The 18,077-nt window shown below is 34.8% G+C and overlaps 1 protein-coding gene across 1 annotated transcript; it reads right to left on the minus strand.

Moving 5' to 3' along the window:
• Positions 1 to 11,925: 11,925 nt before the first annotated feature.
• LOC131071161 (copper transport protein ATX1) lies at positions 11,926 to 13,004 on the minus strand. Its single transcript, XM_058006880.2, has 2 exons — positions 12,795 to 13,004; positions 11,926 to 12,502 (listed from the first exon to the last, which is right to left on the minus strand). Exons 1-2 carry the CDS (start codon positions 12,886 to 12,888, stop codon positions 12,270 to 12,272), a joined length of 327 nt encoding a protein of 108 aa, XP_057862863.1. The 5' UTR covers positions 12,889 to 13,004; the 3' UTR covers positions 11,926 to 12,269.
• Between the last annotated feature and the right edge of the window lie 5,073 nt (positions 13,005 to 18,077).

Here is an 18,077-nt window from a genome sequence, read left to right on the forward strand (position 1 = left end):
GCACCATTTGTCTAAGAAGCCAAATTTTGATAGTACTTTAAAGAGAAAATCCCCCTTAACTCGATTGTATGCTTTCATCATATCAAGTTTGACAACAAGATTTGCTTGTTGGTTATCATGGATAGAGTGTAAAACCTCATGTTCTACTAGGGCTCCTTCCATAGTCTCCCTACCTGAGACACAACCCCCTTGTTCTTGCGAGATGATCTTGGGTATGAGATAATGCATTCTAAGGTAAATGGCCTTAGTTACGATCTTGTAGATAGTGTTACAAAGAGAAATAGGTCTAAATTATGTGAATGTTGATGGATAAGGTGTTTTTGGGATGAGAACAATATTTGTTGCATTAAAACTTTTTAACATTGCTCCCCTTTTCCTGGATTCTTCCATTACCACTAAGAGGTCAAAACCAATCACATCCCACCACTTTTGGAAAAAGAGGGCGGTGAACCCATCCAGACCTGGGGCTTTATCTGGGGAAAGGGAGAATACCACTTTGTGAACTTCCTCTAGGGTGAAGGGGGCCAATAGGATTTTGTTATCCTGGTCAGAGATTAGAGGAGGGATAGATTGCAATAGAACCTCAACATTATCCTTCCAAAAAGGATATAAATTAGAAGTTGGGGGGGCTAAAAGATTCTTGAAAAACTTTACTCCTTCATCTTGAATGTCTGCTAAATTTTTAATCAATACCCTTGTGTCTGCATGCTTGATTGAGAATATAATATTACATGATTTTCTTTTTTTTGTGGATGCATGAAATAATTTTGTGTTCTTATCTCCTTGCTTCAGCCAAAGCTCTCTTGATTTATGTCTCCAATATTCTTCTTCTCTTTTACAAGGTTCTTCCCACTCACTTTGAAGACCCTTTTGTGTAGAATGCAGGAGCTGATCCAGTCCCTTGGAAATTATGTTTTGGTTAACTTCTTCCAGTTGTTGTGCAATGATTATTTTTTAGCAAAAACATTCTTAAATATCTTTCTATTCCATTCCTTAGCCTGGACCTTAATAAACTGAAGTGTCTTAAAAAAATGGAACATCTTTGTTCCACTACATGCAGGGGCAGATACCCACCATTGTCTTAATAAAGCCTGAAAGTGTGGATGTCTAAACCACATGCGCTCAAACTTGAAAGAAGAACCAAAACATGGCATAGGGTTCTGTTTTTGCCATTCAAGGAAAATTTGAACTGGGAAGTGGTTTGATTCTGAAATAGGAAGAACGTCTGAATAATAACTGACCTGATTTAGGCGCCATTCCAAGGGAATGAAAAACCTATCGAGTCTCTCTACAATCTGAAGGAAGCCTAATCTCCTTTTAGTCCAAGTGAAGAGACCATTATTGGGAATCACATCCAATAAGTTGTTTTCTATGGTGAAACATAGAAAATCCTGCATAGATCGTGGGGGTGGCAGATTCCTCCTTGTTTCTCCTTATGAGACAAGATTGCATTAAAGTCTCCTCCGATGATAAAATTATGTGCTTCTTCTTGTTGGAGTAAAAGAGTCAATTTGCCCCATAGGTCTTTCTTTTCCCGAGTGGGGATGGGGCCATAAACATTAAATACCGTAAAGGTCATGTCATAGCATACTACTTTCAACATTTGCCAATTATGATCTTGATCTAATAGGTGAGCTTGAACTTTTTTAGGATTTTAGAATGTAAGCAATCTTCCCAAGGCCCCAACACCTAGCATATGGGCAGATCCAAATTGTGTCCATTTAGCCACTGTTTTGTAATACATTTCCAGTGATAACTTTGTTTCTTGGAGTATAAAGATGTCAGCCTTTGAAGAATCAAGGTGAGATTTGATTCTCCCTCTTTTTTCAGGAGCATTAATGCCCCTAACGTTCCAAGAAATCATTTTCATTGTGAACCAGGAGTGCCTTTTGCACTCCTTGTAATTCTTTTTTATACCTTGAATTTACTATCTAAAGTACTCTGCACACCTGTCTCTATTTCTTCTTGAATCTTCATAGAGTTCGGTTTTCTACCTCTATTTTTTGGGGTTGTAAATATTTCTGATTTCAAGTTGGGGCTCTGCTCAATCGATAAGGACTGTGCATAGTCAAAAATAAATTTCTTTATCTCACCATCTTTTGAAGGGGCTTCCATTTCTTCCTGCCTAGTTTCCAAGGGAAGTTCCTCTTTATCTGAGAGGTCAATTAGTTGAACAACAAAACCTTGCCTTTCGTAAGGGACACATTATGTTTTTTATACTAACACCTTCCTCCTCTACAATTTCCTCAATCATAGTGGCAACTAAAGTGGATAGGATATCATCTGCTACTTTCTGAATATGACCCTCCTTATTTGAGACAGCTACCCCTGAAACTGATAAATTTTGCATTAAACTCTGAATGTCAATCAGGGATTCGTTAAACATTAGGTCCCGAACTATAGCTTCTTTGTCATCAGATGTTTTGTCACATAATTGGAGAACCGGTGTGGGCGTGGAGGCAAATTTATAGCTATAAATAATATAGCTATACATGATAAAAAAAAATGGTCAACTGATTAATCCACTGAACGTAGGATGACTCAAAATTTAAGTCATCCTGAGGTTCAGAGGGATCATTACATGGTTGTACAGGGTCAGAAGACAAAACTGCCTCATGCTGGAGGGTAGTGCACAGAAGAGGGTCTGAGCAATGATTTTTATAGACTAAAAGCTCTGAGCACTCATGACCACTACAGGAATTTGTGAAGTGTCCTAGTTGGTGGTGATATTTGTAGATGACCTTTGCATTATCCAAAACAATGTCTTCATGCCATAAACCCCATTTTGATGTGATAGTTAAGTGCCTTGGCAGGGTTTTCTCTGAGGCAAGAAGAAGGCAAACTCTAACATCTCTTTGGATTGTTTCAAGGGGTATAAGATCATGAGAAACAAAGATTCCTAATTGATTGGCCATGGTCTCCACAATATCCAGATCTCTGTATTCCAAAGGCAAACACGGTAAAGAGATCCAGTGGGGGTAAAGTCTACATAGATTAGGATTTGGTTTAAAATTTAGAATCCAGGACAAGGTAAAAAGACCAGCCCCTTGACAAAACCAGCTTTTATTTTTATGAACTGCATCTCTATCTTCAGATCAAGAAAACAGAGCAATAAAAAACCCCGAATGGCTATCAATGAAGAAAATGTCACGAAGACCCGACCAATGACTATTTGCCCATGAAAGCAAAGTTTGAAGAGGGATTGAAGAACTGAACTTACCGATGAGAGCTGATTTTTGGAGAAAGGAGACCGACTGGGAGAGAACATGTGTTGGTTGAAAATCTTGTACATTTGGGGAAATATACAAAATTGTGGTTTCAACCAAAGTGTGTCTCTCCTAATTAAGGGAAGGCTCCCCCTATATAACTACAAATTTGAAAATAAAATAGGATGGGACAACAATCTTTCTTCTTCTTTCAAGAAAGACAATATCCGTTTCTCTTCACAGAAAAGGATAGTGATTTGATATAAACAATAGTAAGCACTTTCAAAATGAAATGAGAGAAAGGAAATGAAGTTTCCTGAAAGTGCAAAGACTTCCGTCACTTCCTTTAGGATGGGACAACAATATCAAGCTCAAAGACTTGATTATGTGAAGTCCTATCTACCCTTTTCTATATTAATGCTATAAAGAACAAATTATAACAGCTCAAAGACTGGAATATCTTATTCTTTTCTACTTAAAACAATAGGAAGTAGTATAATCTCAAAGACTTACAACTATTTCTCACAAAATCTATTCCTAAATTCTCTTGAGGACAAGTGAAAGCACAAAGACTTGCAGCTTTTCTCAACAAAAATATTTATTTTAATCTATATTAACCTCAACTACTTGCAACACAAAGACTGCAAATCAGATGTGATTAAGCTCTTTAAGAAACACTTGCAAGAAAGATAATATAGAACATGAACTCAAGTATGTAGCACAAAGACTCAAAGCTTGAGCAATTTCCTTCTATTCCTTTCAATTCTTGAATTCACAAATGAAAGCTCAAAGACTTCTTTGCTATAAATTTGGCAGAGTTTTTGCTTGCTTTCCAAAAGATAAAAAATTACAATAGACCCCTCAAGTATTTATAGAAGAGGAGTCTTGAGAAAAAGGTGGGAGGATCCTAACTAACTTGAGAGATTCTCTTGACCACCAAGACTTATTCAATAACTAACTAAGACTTATTCCAACTACAGTCCTAATTGAACACAACTTGTAGTTTCCTTACATGTAATTACAAAAGTGCAAGTAATGAGTTAACTTGCATTTTACAAAAAATACTTTTACATGTAACTTGTTGAAAGGAAAACTACAACTAAAGATTACAAAAGTGGGAAATTCAACTAAGTGTTGAAAAACACTTAAGTTTCAGCACGTGAAGACACGAATCTTTTGAAATTCTGGATGATCATTTGTAGTTCCTCAAGATCCGGTTCATGGGTGTTCTTGGCAACAACCATGGTCTTCACGATAGTATCATGACATCGAAGGAGCATAGAGCTGTTTTTATCCAGGATGGATTGGATTTCATGCAAAAAAACTTGGTGTTTCATCAACATTTGAATTGAAGCGGCCAAGAATTGTTCACTCCTCCATTCATTATGAATCCTCATCTGTAAATCAACAAGAACTTCTTCTTCTGGAATCAGCTCTCCATCCTGACTTAATATGTTCCAAGAGGCCCTTTCACAACGTGAGAGAATATCTCGGAAAACTTCACCCCATAATCTCTTTGCATCACCTATCTCTTGAATGAGGGATTTAAGAACAAGGGCCTTGTTTTCCAGAAGCTCTTCAAATTCCAAGTACATGACCTTGGAAGAGATCATAGCATGCTCCTGTAAAACACTCAGCTATTGTTGGGGCATGGTATGCCAGATTGTCAAACTCTCTTCAACACTTTCTAGATTCTTTTTGAAAGTATCAGAAGTCTAATCCAGTTTCTCCTCAATGGTCTCTAACTTAGATATCATCTGAAAAATGTCTTTCATTACACGTGCACATAGATCGTGAAGTTGATCAACCCAGGAATCCAGTGCTTGTACCTTTTGAGCACCCCTTTCCAATCCATGAATTGATTCTTGGTAACTGGAAGAACCTATGGAGTTACTCCCTTTAGTAGCAGGTTTTGTGATTTTATGAATGGCTGTCATAAGTTGTCGGTTTTTCTCTTCTAGCTTGTCTTTGTTTGCTAGAAGTTTATCACACCTTTGTACCAACGAAGCTACAAAAAAATGAGCATCATGTTTAATGACCTCATGCGTTTGTTTTCCCAACTCTATCCTTGTAACCTTATAATCAACAACTGACATTTCTTCAAGTGGCTTTTCTGCAATGGGTTATACAATTTCAGCTACCTTCATCTTGTTACTATCAATGGTTACTCTGGAGATAGTCTTGGCCTTCTTAGCAACCTTGGATCTAGACTGTTTTAGTTGCTTATAATCAAAGGCATCAAGTGATATTTCTTGCTTCTTCCTTTTTGGAGTAAAAGAGCTAAGCCATGGGGTTAAAGTCATCAACTCCCCTTCAGTAGCAGTTGTAGGCAAAGGAGAAGTAGTTTCTGTTTGAATCAACGTGGTCATCCTTGGAGAAATATTTGTTTGGACAGCGACCATGGTTTTCTCAGTTACCAATGGGCATGAAGATTTCCTCATAAACTCTTCAAAATCAGAAGTGGAAGTATCAATTTCTGATAACTAGATGCAAGTAGGAATATCCTCAGGAACTTCCAACACACTCTTTTGTTGATGATCAGGAGGTGGCTCATATGCTGAAATGGGAATAGCATTTTGAGGAGATTCATCCACAAGCAAATCAGAAGGAGAAAGAGGAATCTCAATGGAAAATAGGGGAGTGATATCATTAGGCGAGTCTGAAACTAGGGACTTAGGAGCATCATCAGATTGCTGCCCTTCTTCTGGGTTATCTAGATCAACCACCTGAATATGAAATTGTGATTTTTCCTTCCCACGAACTATCGTTTCCTCAGGAGGAAGCACTACTACCCGACTAACTCACAACTTGATCCTTGTGCTCAAAGATGATGCACCTTCCTTGTTGTCAATCTGAATCTCAGACTTACATCCAAGAGGCCCTGTAGAATCATCTTCTTTTCCAACCTTGATTTTTATGAGTCTAACAACATTACTTTTCAGCCATGTGTTGGTGTTAGCCAAGATAGGCTGAAATCTCTCAAGGATGGATACACACTCTTTGTGTGACCATTGAATCAAAGGAAGTGGAGCTTCCTCAACCCTTCGTGAAATATACTCAGGATCAAGTATGTGTCTATCGTCAATCATCCCTTGTGGGATGTCTACCAAGTTCAAATCAACAATTTGCTCAACACCGAGCCTGCAGTAATCCATCTTCAGAACTTCGGCCTCTGTGTGGAGATCTATCCAGATATCCTCAATGCGATGCACGTGCACAAAGGATTTTTTGATCTTCTCTTTCATACCCCTGTACTCAAAATCAGCTCTAGGTTTAAACCATTTGAGTTTAATTTCCTGCATTTCAGTCTCCATGGCCTTAGCTTTTATGGATGTGACAAGAGAATACCGACCAATTTTTAATAGGTTTGTTGTAGAGATCCCCATTCCAACCTTGTGTTTAGCAGACTGAAAAGTGTGGACAACCATGATCTATCTTCCCAACTCCATAAGAATGAACCTATCAGTTGGGTATCTAGGAAGCATATATGGTTGACCACTATAGCATCCAATTCTTATATAGGTAAAGGTGGGGAACTGTAGAAACAAGCATCCATACTTGCTCACCCTTTCCCATGCCTCATCTAATACCATTTTGTTCCTCGGAGTTATGTCAAACTGACACATGAAGTAACTGAAGAATTCATCTTGGACTCTTCTGAAATGCAATCTGCTAGGTCTCAAAGGCAACTGATCATAATATTCCCAACCTGGTATAAGTGAGCAATCACCCTTGGTAGAAAGACCTGGAAAGTGTCTAAGTGATGCTGCCAAGTATACCAAATATGAGTTCATGTAGAAAGTCATGGTGGAAGGGACTGCTGCAAGTTGTTCACACAAGGCATTGTTGATGACTTCTCCCCATGATATATGATGAGACTGCCTTATGAACATGATGAACTGGTACATCCAGGGCTAAAAAACATTAGAATGTTCAAGGCCCATCATCCTGCTGAGAAGGGTTATGGTGTCTCCTATCTCCCATTTGAAATCACAGCGGTACAACTTAGCCCACCTTGAGAAGGAGGCTCGTGGCTCTTGGATCCACCTGTTAATATGTCGCTTACAATATTTTTCTCTCTTCATGTAATACTCAGCTGCACTCTCTTGGGAGATTTCCATATAAATAGGTGCAAGAGGTATTCCGAAGACCTTCTCGATTGTATCTGCATCAAGATGAATTATTGCTTCACCGTCATCATTTTTGATGACTCTTGTCTCCTTGTCAAAATAATGGGCACAATCATGAACAAATTCAGGTTCTAGGGCAACCACCGGGAAGGAAGATGCATGATGGATATGGCTGTCCAACAACCGCTACATGTTTTTATCTTGTGGATCTTCCACCCTCTTGACAAACTGACATATCCATGTGCCCTATTTCTGTGTCTCTGATACAATCCAAAGGGGAATAAACTTGGGAAGGTGCAACCTCGTTTTGATACTTGTCATATTTGTACTTCATCTTTTTTGGAACTGGAGATGATGACAAATCTGACATTGATTGGAAACTTGGAATACTGTGATGAAGACTTAAAAGTGTTAAGGCAACATCATAGTCAGCTGTAAATAACAATCTTCCTTCTTCAAATGGGAAAAACTTTGATTCTTGAACTTCATGATTTTGTGAGAGGAAGAGGGGAAATATATGGAAATGGGAAAATATTGACTTTGACCAATTTCAGATCTTGGGGAAATTTTTGCAAGTATACAAGTTGAAAAGAAAATACATGCAATCGGATTTTTAAAACCTGAATGCAAGTACACTTGTAAATTTGCAAATGGAGAAATGGATGGAAAATGAGAATTTGACTTGCGAAAAATGATGGAAAATTACAAAATTAATAACAAGTTAAAAAATTTCACTTTTTCAATAACAAGTCAATAACAAGTTAAAAAATTTCACTTTTTTAACATGTTAGGCAAAATCGGGATTTTTTGACCAAATAGCAAGTCTAAAATTGTCACTTTTTCATTTACAAGGCAAAATCGGGGTTTTTTTGAGAGAAATGCAAGTTTAAAATCACTTGTAAAGGGGAAATAAAATCCCTATAACAAGTTATAATTTACTTACACACATGTAATAGGGGTTTAAAATCCCTATAACATGTAAAAACCATTAAAGTAGGGTTTTTTGGAAAGAACTACAAGTTTACTTGTAACTTAACCAAAAAATCCCTATTTTAACTGAAAAAGCCAAAAAACAATAAAAGCAATAAAAGGGAAATTTAAAACAAATTACAAGTTTTCATTTTTTAATAAAGTGCACATGTAATAAGCTAAAAATTTCCCTACAAAGACCAAAACAATGGAAATTATTAAAACTTGCAGTTCAAGGAAAATTCTCCACCTGCAGTCAGGGAGAAAAAAACCCGAAATTGAAGGAAAGACATAGCAAACGAATCCAGAATGCGACGAAATTCGAAACGTAGTTTAAGGATGGATTGAGGATTAAGCCAGTCCAAGGATTAGTTGAAATTCTACCTCGGGAAGTGTTCCATAGAGTAATTTTTTTTCATTTTTTCACAAAAAATTTATGTAATGGTCCTTCATTTTTGGAAACAAAAATGAGGACAACAATGTGGTTTGGAAAGGTTATCTTGATAGCGGAAGCATTCTCTATCGGAGCCCGACTCGAAATGGGAAAAGAGGAGTCGGCCTCTTTGAAATTTACTTGTTTTCTTTTCCACACAAAGTGCGCTGGTTTTGACTTGAGGGGTCTCCATGGTCACCTTGTTGATCTGGTCCATTTTCCCCATCGGTGAAATAATCCTTAAGAAAAGACTGTTGAGATACAGATGGAGATGCTTTACAGATGTCAAAAATCGGTTATTTCTCTTGATGTTTTGACCGAAACGTTGTTGAAAGTAGAAGCTTTTTGGTAGGATTTTGAATTTTTTTTTCCCGCCCAAATGAATTTTGAAATGATGGGCCATGGTTAAAAGATTTTTTTTTCCTGCCCGAATGGTTTTTGAAAAGGTGCGTGAAGGCCTGGGTGTCGTCTGGAGTCCTTATCAGCCCCTTGGTTGTGAGAAGCTCCCCGGACAAAGATGTTGGAGTTTAAATAATTTTGCATATTTCCTTTTACTTTGTGGGGTTGAAAATGAAATGAGTGGGCCGGTTGAGAAAGAGGACGATTGAAAAAAGTATCGAGGCTATCTGATTGGTCTTGTAGACATGCGAAACGATTCAACCATTGGTTCCCTAAAGGTAGGTCTGAAACCAGTTTGATAAAAGGTTTGTCCCTGAAGATTTTGGTGAAGGGATTGATATCAAAATTTGAATATTGGCCAAATCGAGGGGCATCCTTAGTCTATCCTAGACGAGACTGATGAGGGACACTGTAACCTTGCCCCCATCTTCTATTTCCTCCAACCCTTCTTTGAAGCCTTGCTACGCCCCGCCGCCCTGCACTGGCATCTTGCTGCCATCTTCCATTCCCTGGAACCCTGGTTTGAAACCCTAAAACATATGATCCTCCTCCCATGCTTAACTTTATTTGGCTTCCTACCCTCCGTTTTTCAAGCATTATGTGCAAATTTAAACCTACCCTATGTTTTTCAAACATAATTTTATTTAAACCAAAATTTTAAATAAATAAATAATATTAAATTTTATTTTTTTGATCGGTGAACACTTTTGATTGGAGCTATGAAATAGTGAGATCACAACGGGGGACCTTATCCCCAAGATTAGGCCGAGACATTAAAATCTCCCCAACGAACTTTCTTCTTCTTAACCCTTCCCTCTTCATTCTTCTTTCCTCTCTATCCTTCTTCCCCATCCTCCTCTCATCCTCCTCTATCTCTTCATCATCAATTTCTCCTTCTTCCTTCTACACCTATCCACACACCACATCCACTCCTTCTGATTACTCCTATGTGAGCCACGTTATTTCTATTATGAGGCCTTAACATGTTGAAACGTTTTGAAATTATTAAAAAATATTTTTAAATTTATAGTAATTTTATTATTTAAAATAATAATTTATAAGATTGTATAAAAGTAAATATACTTAATCTTGTAATTTTTGGAAGGAGAAAATTTATGAATAAATTAAAATAATTAGTATTTTAATTAAATTGAAAAATGATATACTTAATCAAGGAACAAAATAATAGTACACAAATAAACATAATTTATTTTATATATTAAAAAATATAATAATTTGAGGTTATACTGAAATATTGTTGAGTTTAATAGTTAGATTTTTTTTATTAATTAATGCCAAGAAACATTTGAAAAGACTATGCATTCATCTCTTTCAAAATATGGAGGAAGAGGGAAATAATATGTATTTTTTTAAAATACACATCGAAAGAGGGAAAACCGATAAAATATGTGGTAATAACGAATTACAAAACTTAATGTATAGTAAAAACAATTACATATAATTTTAATGTATGTTTATTTCTTTTTAAGGTATTTGTTTTATTTTACATTAATATTTAGATTTTATTGTTTTTTTTTTGGTTTAAAAAGTTAATTTTAATTAGAAACAAAATTTATAGAATTAATATAAGAGATAAAATAATTAAAATTTATTTATAATTTTTAAAAATAATTACATAGATCAAGTTACAATTATGACTATTTTTTTTAATAGAATTAAGATTAGGGTTGTATTTTAGTTAGAATATATTTAATTAATTTAACCAAGATTTAAATTTCCTAGAATTAAAATTACAATTGAAATTATATAAAAAAATTAATTATATAATTATTTAATTTTAAGATTGAAACATATTAAAAATATTTATAATTTATTAATTATTATTATAGATAATTACGATAATTACAAAATAATTATAAATATTTTAATCAAATATATTATAATTTTAATTTTTAATAAATGAATAATTATTAATTTGTGTTATTATAATAAAAATAATTAAATAATGAATTTCACATGTAAATTTTATTTTAAATAATATTATAACATGCCCTCTCGAGATTCATCCCTTGTTGCATATTTTTATGCCTAAGGTAATGTTAATTGAGTTAACTTGTTTTTTGGATTTATGGTGATTTGAGCTTATGGATTTGACTATGTATATCTTTTTTACATCAATGTTTCAAATCATACTCTATGATTTATTATCAAGACATAAGCTTGTTGGTAATGGACCTTAATTATCTTCCTAATTCAAAGATTTTAATTTCAATTGTGTTTGTATCCTAGTAAGTGAATGCATAGTTCATTTAAATCTATCACTTCTCTATTGAGACCTTTATTGCACAAACAACATCATTTGCTAAGTGAATGCATAGTTGATTTAAATCTATCACTTCTCTGTTGAGGCCTTTGTTGCACAAACATCATTTGCCAAATGGCCTACCAGTTGACACCATGTCCTACAAAAATTTATGCCAAAATAGACAAAAAAAAAATTCACACCTCTTCCGTGCACCCGTTACACACCAAGGTGCGATTGCTAGTTATGGAAGGAAGAAGAAAAGAAAGAGGACACTGCGGAAAACTCTTCTCATCAAATATTAAAAATAAAATACAATATATATTAAAAATTAATTTGAAAATATTAAATTCTTGATTTGGATCGCCTATATAATTTAATGCTGAAATTGCAACAAATTGATTACCTTCCCATTCAAATGCTATGCAATTAAACGACTATCACAAACTGATTGATAAAAAAATTCAATTCTTAACAACCAAAACATCAATTTCTAAAGACCTTTTTGCTCCTTATTACTTGTAATTCAAGAAAACTCTACAGTGTAGTTTTCTGTTTTTCATTCCATTGGCCTTCTCCCCACTGAACCACATTAAAAAAATCCAAGTGGTTGAGGAGTAAGACTAAAAACCAACCCTGTATATAGAGGGATAACTACATATTTTTTCACTTTTGACTCCTATGTATATACAGAAGAAGTATAAGAGGAACTTCACTATACAAATCATGGTAATATCCATGATTTACAGTAAAAAGATAACTATATACAAAAGTTCCTGACCCACTTGTGAAAAAATCTAATTTGCTACATAGAAAAGGAATAAATCGTAAATTTGATGTATAAAAGAATCAAATTAGATGTATGGCAGTCACATAATGGTGCAATTCACATCCTCATCACTAAGCGAGGTAAAATACTTGGCATGATCATGTGGGTATAGTTCTTTATTAGCAGATTTTTCCTCTGATTTCTTCTCTTCCTTCAATTTTTGCACATTCTTTCCAGTCTTGCGTGACAGTCTCCTTATGATCTTATCTGAATCTGTGTTTCCTTTCACATTTGCAGTCACTTTATTTGATTCAATTTGAAACCCATTCATTCCTGCAAAACCCAACAAAAACATCACCATAAATCATACTGGAAACTTTTTGTTTTTTATTTTATGAAAAGAGTGTGATGATGGATCATAGGGTGTGATTCGAAATGTTGATACAAAAAAATACACACAATCAAATTCTGAAATAGTGAAATGATTTATTGATGGATTGTGATTTCCTAATTTTATGATCACAGTGCGATGATAGATCATACTGTATGGTCCAAAACATTGCAATCAAATCCAAAAACAGATACATAAAATTAATCTACAAAAAGATTCAAATACAAAATTTACCATCTATTTTGAGAAGGGCTCTCTGCATTCTGTCATGGCATCCTTGGCAATCAATATTAACCTTCATCACAATGGTTCTCATCTCCTCCTGCATGATTTCATCTAAACCTATTAAATCCAAGATCAATGAAAGACACCCAATTAAGATATATGCACATAATGTTCAGAGCAAACCTCTGCCATGATAAACAAACTTGGAAGTATCAAATACAAAGAAATGTATTTGGATGATTTCAATATGAAAGAGCAGTTGAGAAATATCAAATATAAGAAATATATCCGGACTTTTTAGACAAGGTTGGTGTTACAGGTAACCTATCAAAATCATTGAAGATAAAGATGGTAAATACTAAGTATAGAAGGTTGTTGGTCGCCCTCCATGCTATAAACAGACGCAGAGACAGACTTGTTGGAAAAGTGTGCATTTTTTCCCTTAATGCAAACTTGGAAGTTACTGAAACTCTGGAAAATAAACATTCTAAATGATACAGTTGTCATAATGTTATGTAACCAGGTGTTAGTTTTCACAAATTTCTTTTGCCCCATCTTGTGGATAAGATCGTGTAGAAACTAAAATGAATCTAACCGTTCAACATATATATTTATGTTATCCTTGTTCAGTTTGTCAATTTTCAATTGAAAGAGTGTGTTCCTCTGCTTTTGGATATATGTTGCTTTGCATGGTTAATCTACGTGGATTCTACCTATATGTTGCTTTGCATGGGTTTACCTACGTGGATTCTACCTATATAGGTTGACTTGCTCTCTATTCTATTTAATTGGCTATTCATTATAAATAGTATATTAGGGAAAAAATCTAATATCTTACCTTCTAGTTTGACTACCTAATACTTTTTGAAATTAAGTAAAGACCATAATATATATAATAAAGAGGAAAAGTGTATATCTTGTTATTTTGTTTACAATTAGGGTTATTTAATGTGGATGTTATAAATGTATGGTTTTAATATTTAATTGGTTATTTGATATATTAATCAATTTCAATTTGGAACTAATTATATATATCTAATTTTTATTTATGATTTTAGGATTAGAGTGGTTTATTTTCTTAGGGTTTGTCTTTTTCAATTAAGTCATAGCTATGAGTCTTATCTTTTGGATAGAACTGTCCTCTTGACTTAGTCATCCTAATTTGAATATCAAAACTTGTACTTTTTGAGACAATTTTCTTAGAATATGACTATATTTCATTGATATGTGACCCAAAGGTCTCAAATTGCATGTTTTGGACTTATATTTAAAAGGTCTCTCCTAAATCATTTAGGATCGCAAATTATTAGGACAAGTCATTAACAAGAGCACCAAGTCTTTTATTTTGGTCTCAACTCTTCAGATCTAGGTTTAATTTAAAGAATACTACACTTACATCTCTTAGAGGTAAGGGATGTACTTCATTGCACTTTGTTGAACCTATAATTTCTAAGCATATTCTTAACGGTCAATTTTTTTGAATTTTAATTTGTCGTGTTGTGCATTTAGTATATTTAAAGTCAGTGCATACAACTTTGCATGCAAGCAAGAAGCTCCACGACCCTTATGTCACTTTTAACAAATTAACTTTAAACTTCCATCTTGTGATGTTATGACCTACCTATGTCCCCTCTACAAGTTATGAAAACCATGTTACATTCTAATGATGAAGAAGGATATTATATGATTGTAATGGTGTAATTTGGAATTAGGGGCAATTAAGATAATAAAACCACTAATAATCCCAATTTACCAAAACAAGGGGGAAAGAGGGGTGAACCTAATAGATCTAGCTTCAATCCAAATAAGGAAATGGTTGAAAGTTTGATTAGATTCACCTAGATTAGGGTTGGCCTCTTTCTTAAGTTGAAATTGATTAATAATTGTAAATTATGGTAAAACATTGAATAATTGAAGCAAATCATCGCAAACAGATTGCTACAAATATCCCACAAAGCCACAAACTAAGATCTAGGCAAAAGAAGATGTTTAGAACCTGTTCCCAAAAGTTCGGCTTGATTTTTCAGGATCCAGTAACACAAATACACCCTGGTCCTCTGAATTTTTCATTGTTGAAAGCTAAACCTGTTCGTCATTGTTGACTCTATTAGAATTCCTAAGTACAACTCCTACTCTTATTCTTTGCACACCTAAAGATAGAAAATAGGTTAGGAAGAGGGATTTGCCTTAGTTTAAACCCCAGTTTTGAAATTAACCATGAAATTTAAATGATAAATGTAATGAAAGACTGCAATGAAATACTTTCCTTTTGAGAGAAATACTGCATTTGAAATGAAATGCTTGAAACAAAAATGCATACCTTGATGAAGTTTTGTTTGACCTTCACACAAAGGTTTTAGGGTTCATGTAGAATGTCTTCATAAAAAATAATTGATTATGGATGCCATCTTCAAAACTTGAACTTGACTTCACTTCTGCTCTAATGCTTGATGAATCATTGATTGCTTGCCCACTTGAATTAAATTTTTCCAAAGTGTAATTGAGATCATAGAAGAAGTTAGGTTTTTAAATGAGAGAGGTAGATCTCCTTTTCTACTTGACTGCCCAAAAATAAATTAAATTTCCAGAGTAGGTTGACACAATATGTAATTTATCACTCATTTGAGATGTCCATTGTAGGGCCCAAATTTGGGTCATGATTAGGAGGACCAAGGTGTTGGATGCCCTAGTCCTAAAATTCAGGACTCAACATGAGGGGGAGATAGGAGAAATGATAAAAATGTAAGTTTGATGGGGGTGTGAGCAAAATCAACACAATTATCAAGCATTGAAAGCCAGAACACCAAAGTGAGGTATAGGTGAGGATGAAATTGTAAGTAAGTACACTTTACGATGTTACAATTAGCCCCCACTTTAGCGGGAGTATGAAACTAAGCATACTCATGGTAAAGTACAAAGTTGCATTGAAAAACTCTCACCAAGATATCAAAGAGACGAGATGTGCTAAGCCCCCAAGGACTTTAGGATCTTACCACTCTAACATTGAGATAAAAGGAACAATATATGAAAGAAAAAGAGTGAGAATGGCTACACTTGCCTAGTAATAATTTTTTACTATGAGTCATAAAAAAGAAAAATACCAAATTATAAAGCAATAGGCTTAGTTTGTAAAGTAACTTGAGTATCAAAAACCCGTCATGGTGTGTGCTTAAAGTGTAACAGTGAGCAGAGTGTATGTCCCCACATTAAAGTGATTGCAAACACCTTATTGGGAGCAATTGCTTCAAGGTAGCATGCATCCAAAAGACAATCACATTACCACAATGAGATGCTCCCAAGAAAGGACAAATAAAAGGATAATGATCACAAAACATATAGGAAAAAGCACATAAGGGACCCACTTACTATGGGTTCAGTATGATCTTATGATAAATAATGTATATAAAGAATACTTGTATTGAATTGACCTCATCACCCAAAGGTAGTGGAAGTATGAACACAATGGAAGAAGAGTACAAGTATCTTTTTGAGTCAACATGAAAGAGACCAAAAAGAGATCTCAATGCATTGCATCATCCCCAAGTAGACAACACAAAACACAACATATAGAAGAAGGGAGAAACAAATAGAAGAATGCTAGAACAAATTCACCCTGTTTCTTACCTTGCACCAATAGAGTAGAAAGGATAATCCAAAGAGAACCTAAAATAATACAAAAAATATCAAGAAGCAAATCACGAGGGAAGAACATTATGAACAAGCAAACTCACAAAAAAGAATCTATGACATGAATGAAGCTAATCAAAAAAATCATCCACCTCCCAATATTGATGAACATCATTTAGGGATGGTGGACAAGATGCAAGAGGAGCCACTTTAAGTACAACAGATGGAGCTAATGAAAATTCCAAACAAGGACCCTACTCTAATTATGAGTCACTTTATTTGTCACTGGGAGATAGGGATAATGCTTTTGAAAAATGTGAAGATAAATCATTATTAACATCAACAAGCTCATACATATCACCAAAATCATTAGAATCAACATTGTTAGCATGAATAACATCATCATCTAGATTAATAAAAATAGGATCTCTAACACAAAAAGAACTTGAACCATCATTTATCTTAAGCATTTTTAATTTTTGGTGATTTGAATTGAACTTCCTCCCTAGGGTTAGGTGAAGGATGGACAAATGAGATCAAGTCAACATTTGGTGTCTTTGGGGAGGAAATGGTTTGTGAAGAAAGCTCATGAGCCTTGCAATGACATCTTTGTCGATATTCTCTCACACAACGTTTTCTTTTAGTTTTAGCCAAGGGTTGTGAATGTTGAGGATCAATGGACATAGGCTTATTTTCTTCCCTTAAAGAGGGAGGAACGAAATAAACCCTACTAGAATTAGATATAGAAGATGCCAAGAGATTTCCTTTGTAAGATGTAGCAGGCAAGACCGAGGTATATATAGGAGGAATAGGGGTAGGAAGAATACCAGGTCCATTATGAGGAGGAGGATGTTGGATATTGGTTGATGTGTTGTCATTGATGTCAACATATTCTCCTACATATTCCAGTGTTGCAGTTTGGTTGGATGAGTTGGTTTAGCCCGTGTGTTGCAAATGAGGTGGTGTGGAATAAAGGGTTTCTAGTATGTTGTCTATAGATGGTTCATTCTCATTTGCAGAGGTCCGCATGATTTTTTGATTGAGTTTTAAGATCCGGTATTGAGGATGTTATTCAGTTGTTCGTGTTATTCGGTATTCTTGTTTATGCTCCATATTGCTCCAAAATTTCCATAACTTTTGTTGTGGATGTGTGGGACGTGTTATGGAAATTGATGTGTGTCCTTAGTTTGATTGGTTCATGATTTGGGAATCCACAAGCAAATCTTTCAGGTTGACAATCAGTTATGATGGTGTTCTTGAGCTCCAGTACAGAAATGATGATGATTCTTGAGATCCAAGTTGTTGCGATTGTTGTGGTGCAATTCATATTGCTTGTGAATATTTTTAGATCGTGTGCTATGTGTATTGGTGGTTCGCATTGATCGTTGTACAGATTCTTGAATATTTTCTTTAACTGGTGATGTTCTTCGTGTTATGTGACATTCTTGGTGGTTGTAGCGTGCTGTGAAAGATCAAGGCATAATTGTTGGAGGTGTTGCATGTTTGCGGTATTGATTTGGGTCCAGACTATGTCTTCACTGACATCGTTTTGGTCCGCATGTATTGTTGTAACATGTGAGGTTATTATTTTGTACTTTGTATTGAGGGTTTAGCCGACCTTGAAATATAGGCTGATGACTTGTATAAATGAATATAATAATCATT

Source organism: Cryptomeria japonica, chromosome 7 (assembly GCF_030272615.1).
Source record: "Cryptomeria japonica chromosome 7, Sugi_1.0, whole genome shotgun sequence".
NCBI classification, from domain to species: Eukaryota; Viridiplantae; Streptophyta; class Pinopsida; order Cupressales; family Cupressaceae; genus Cryptomeria; species Cryptomeria japonica.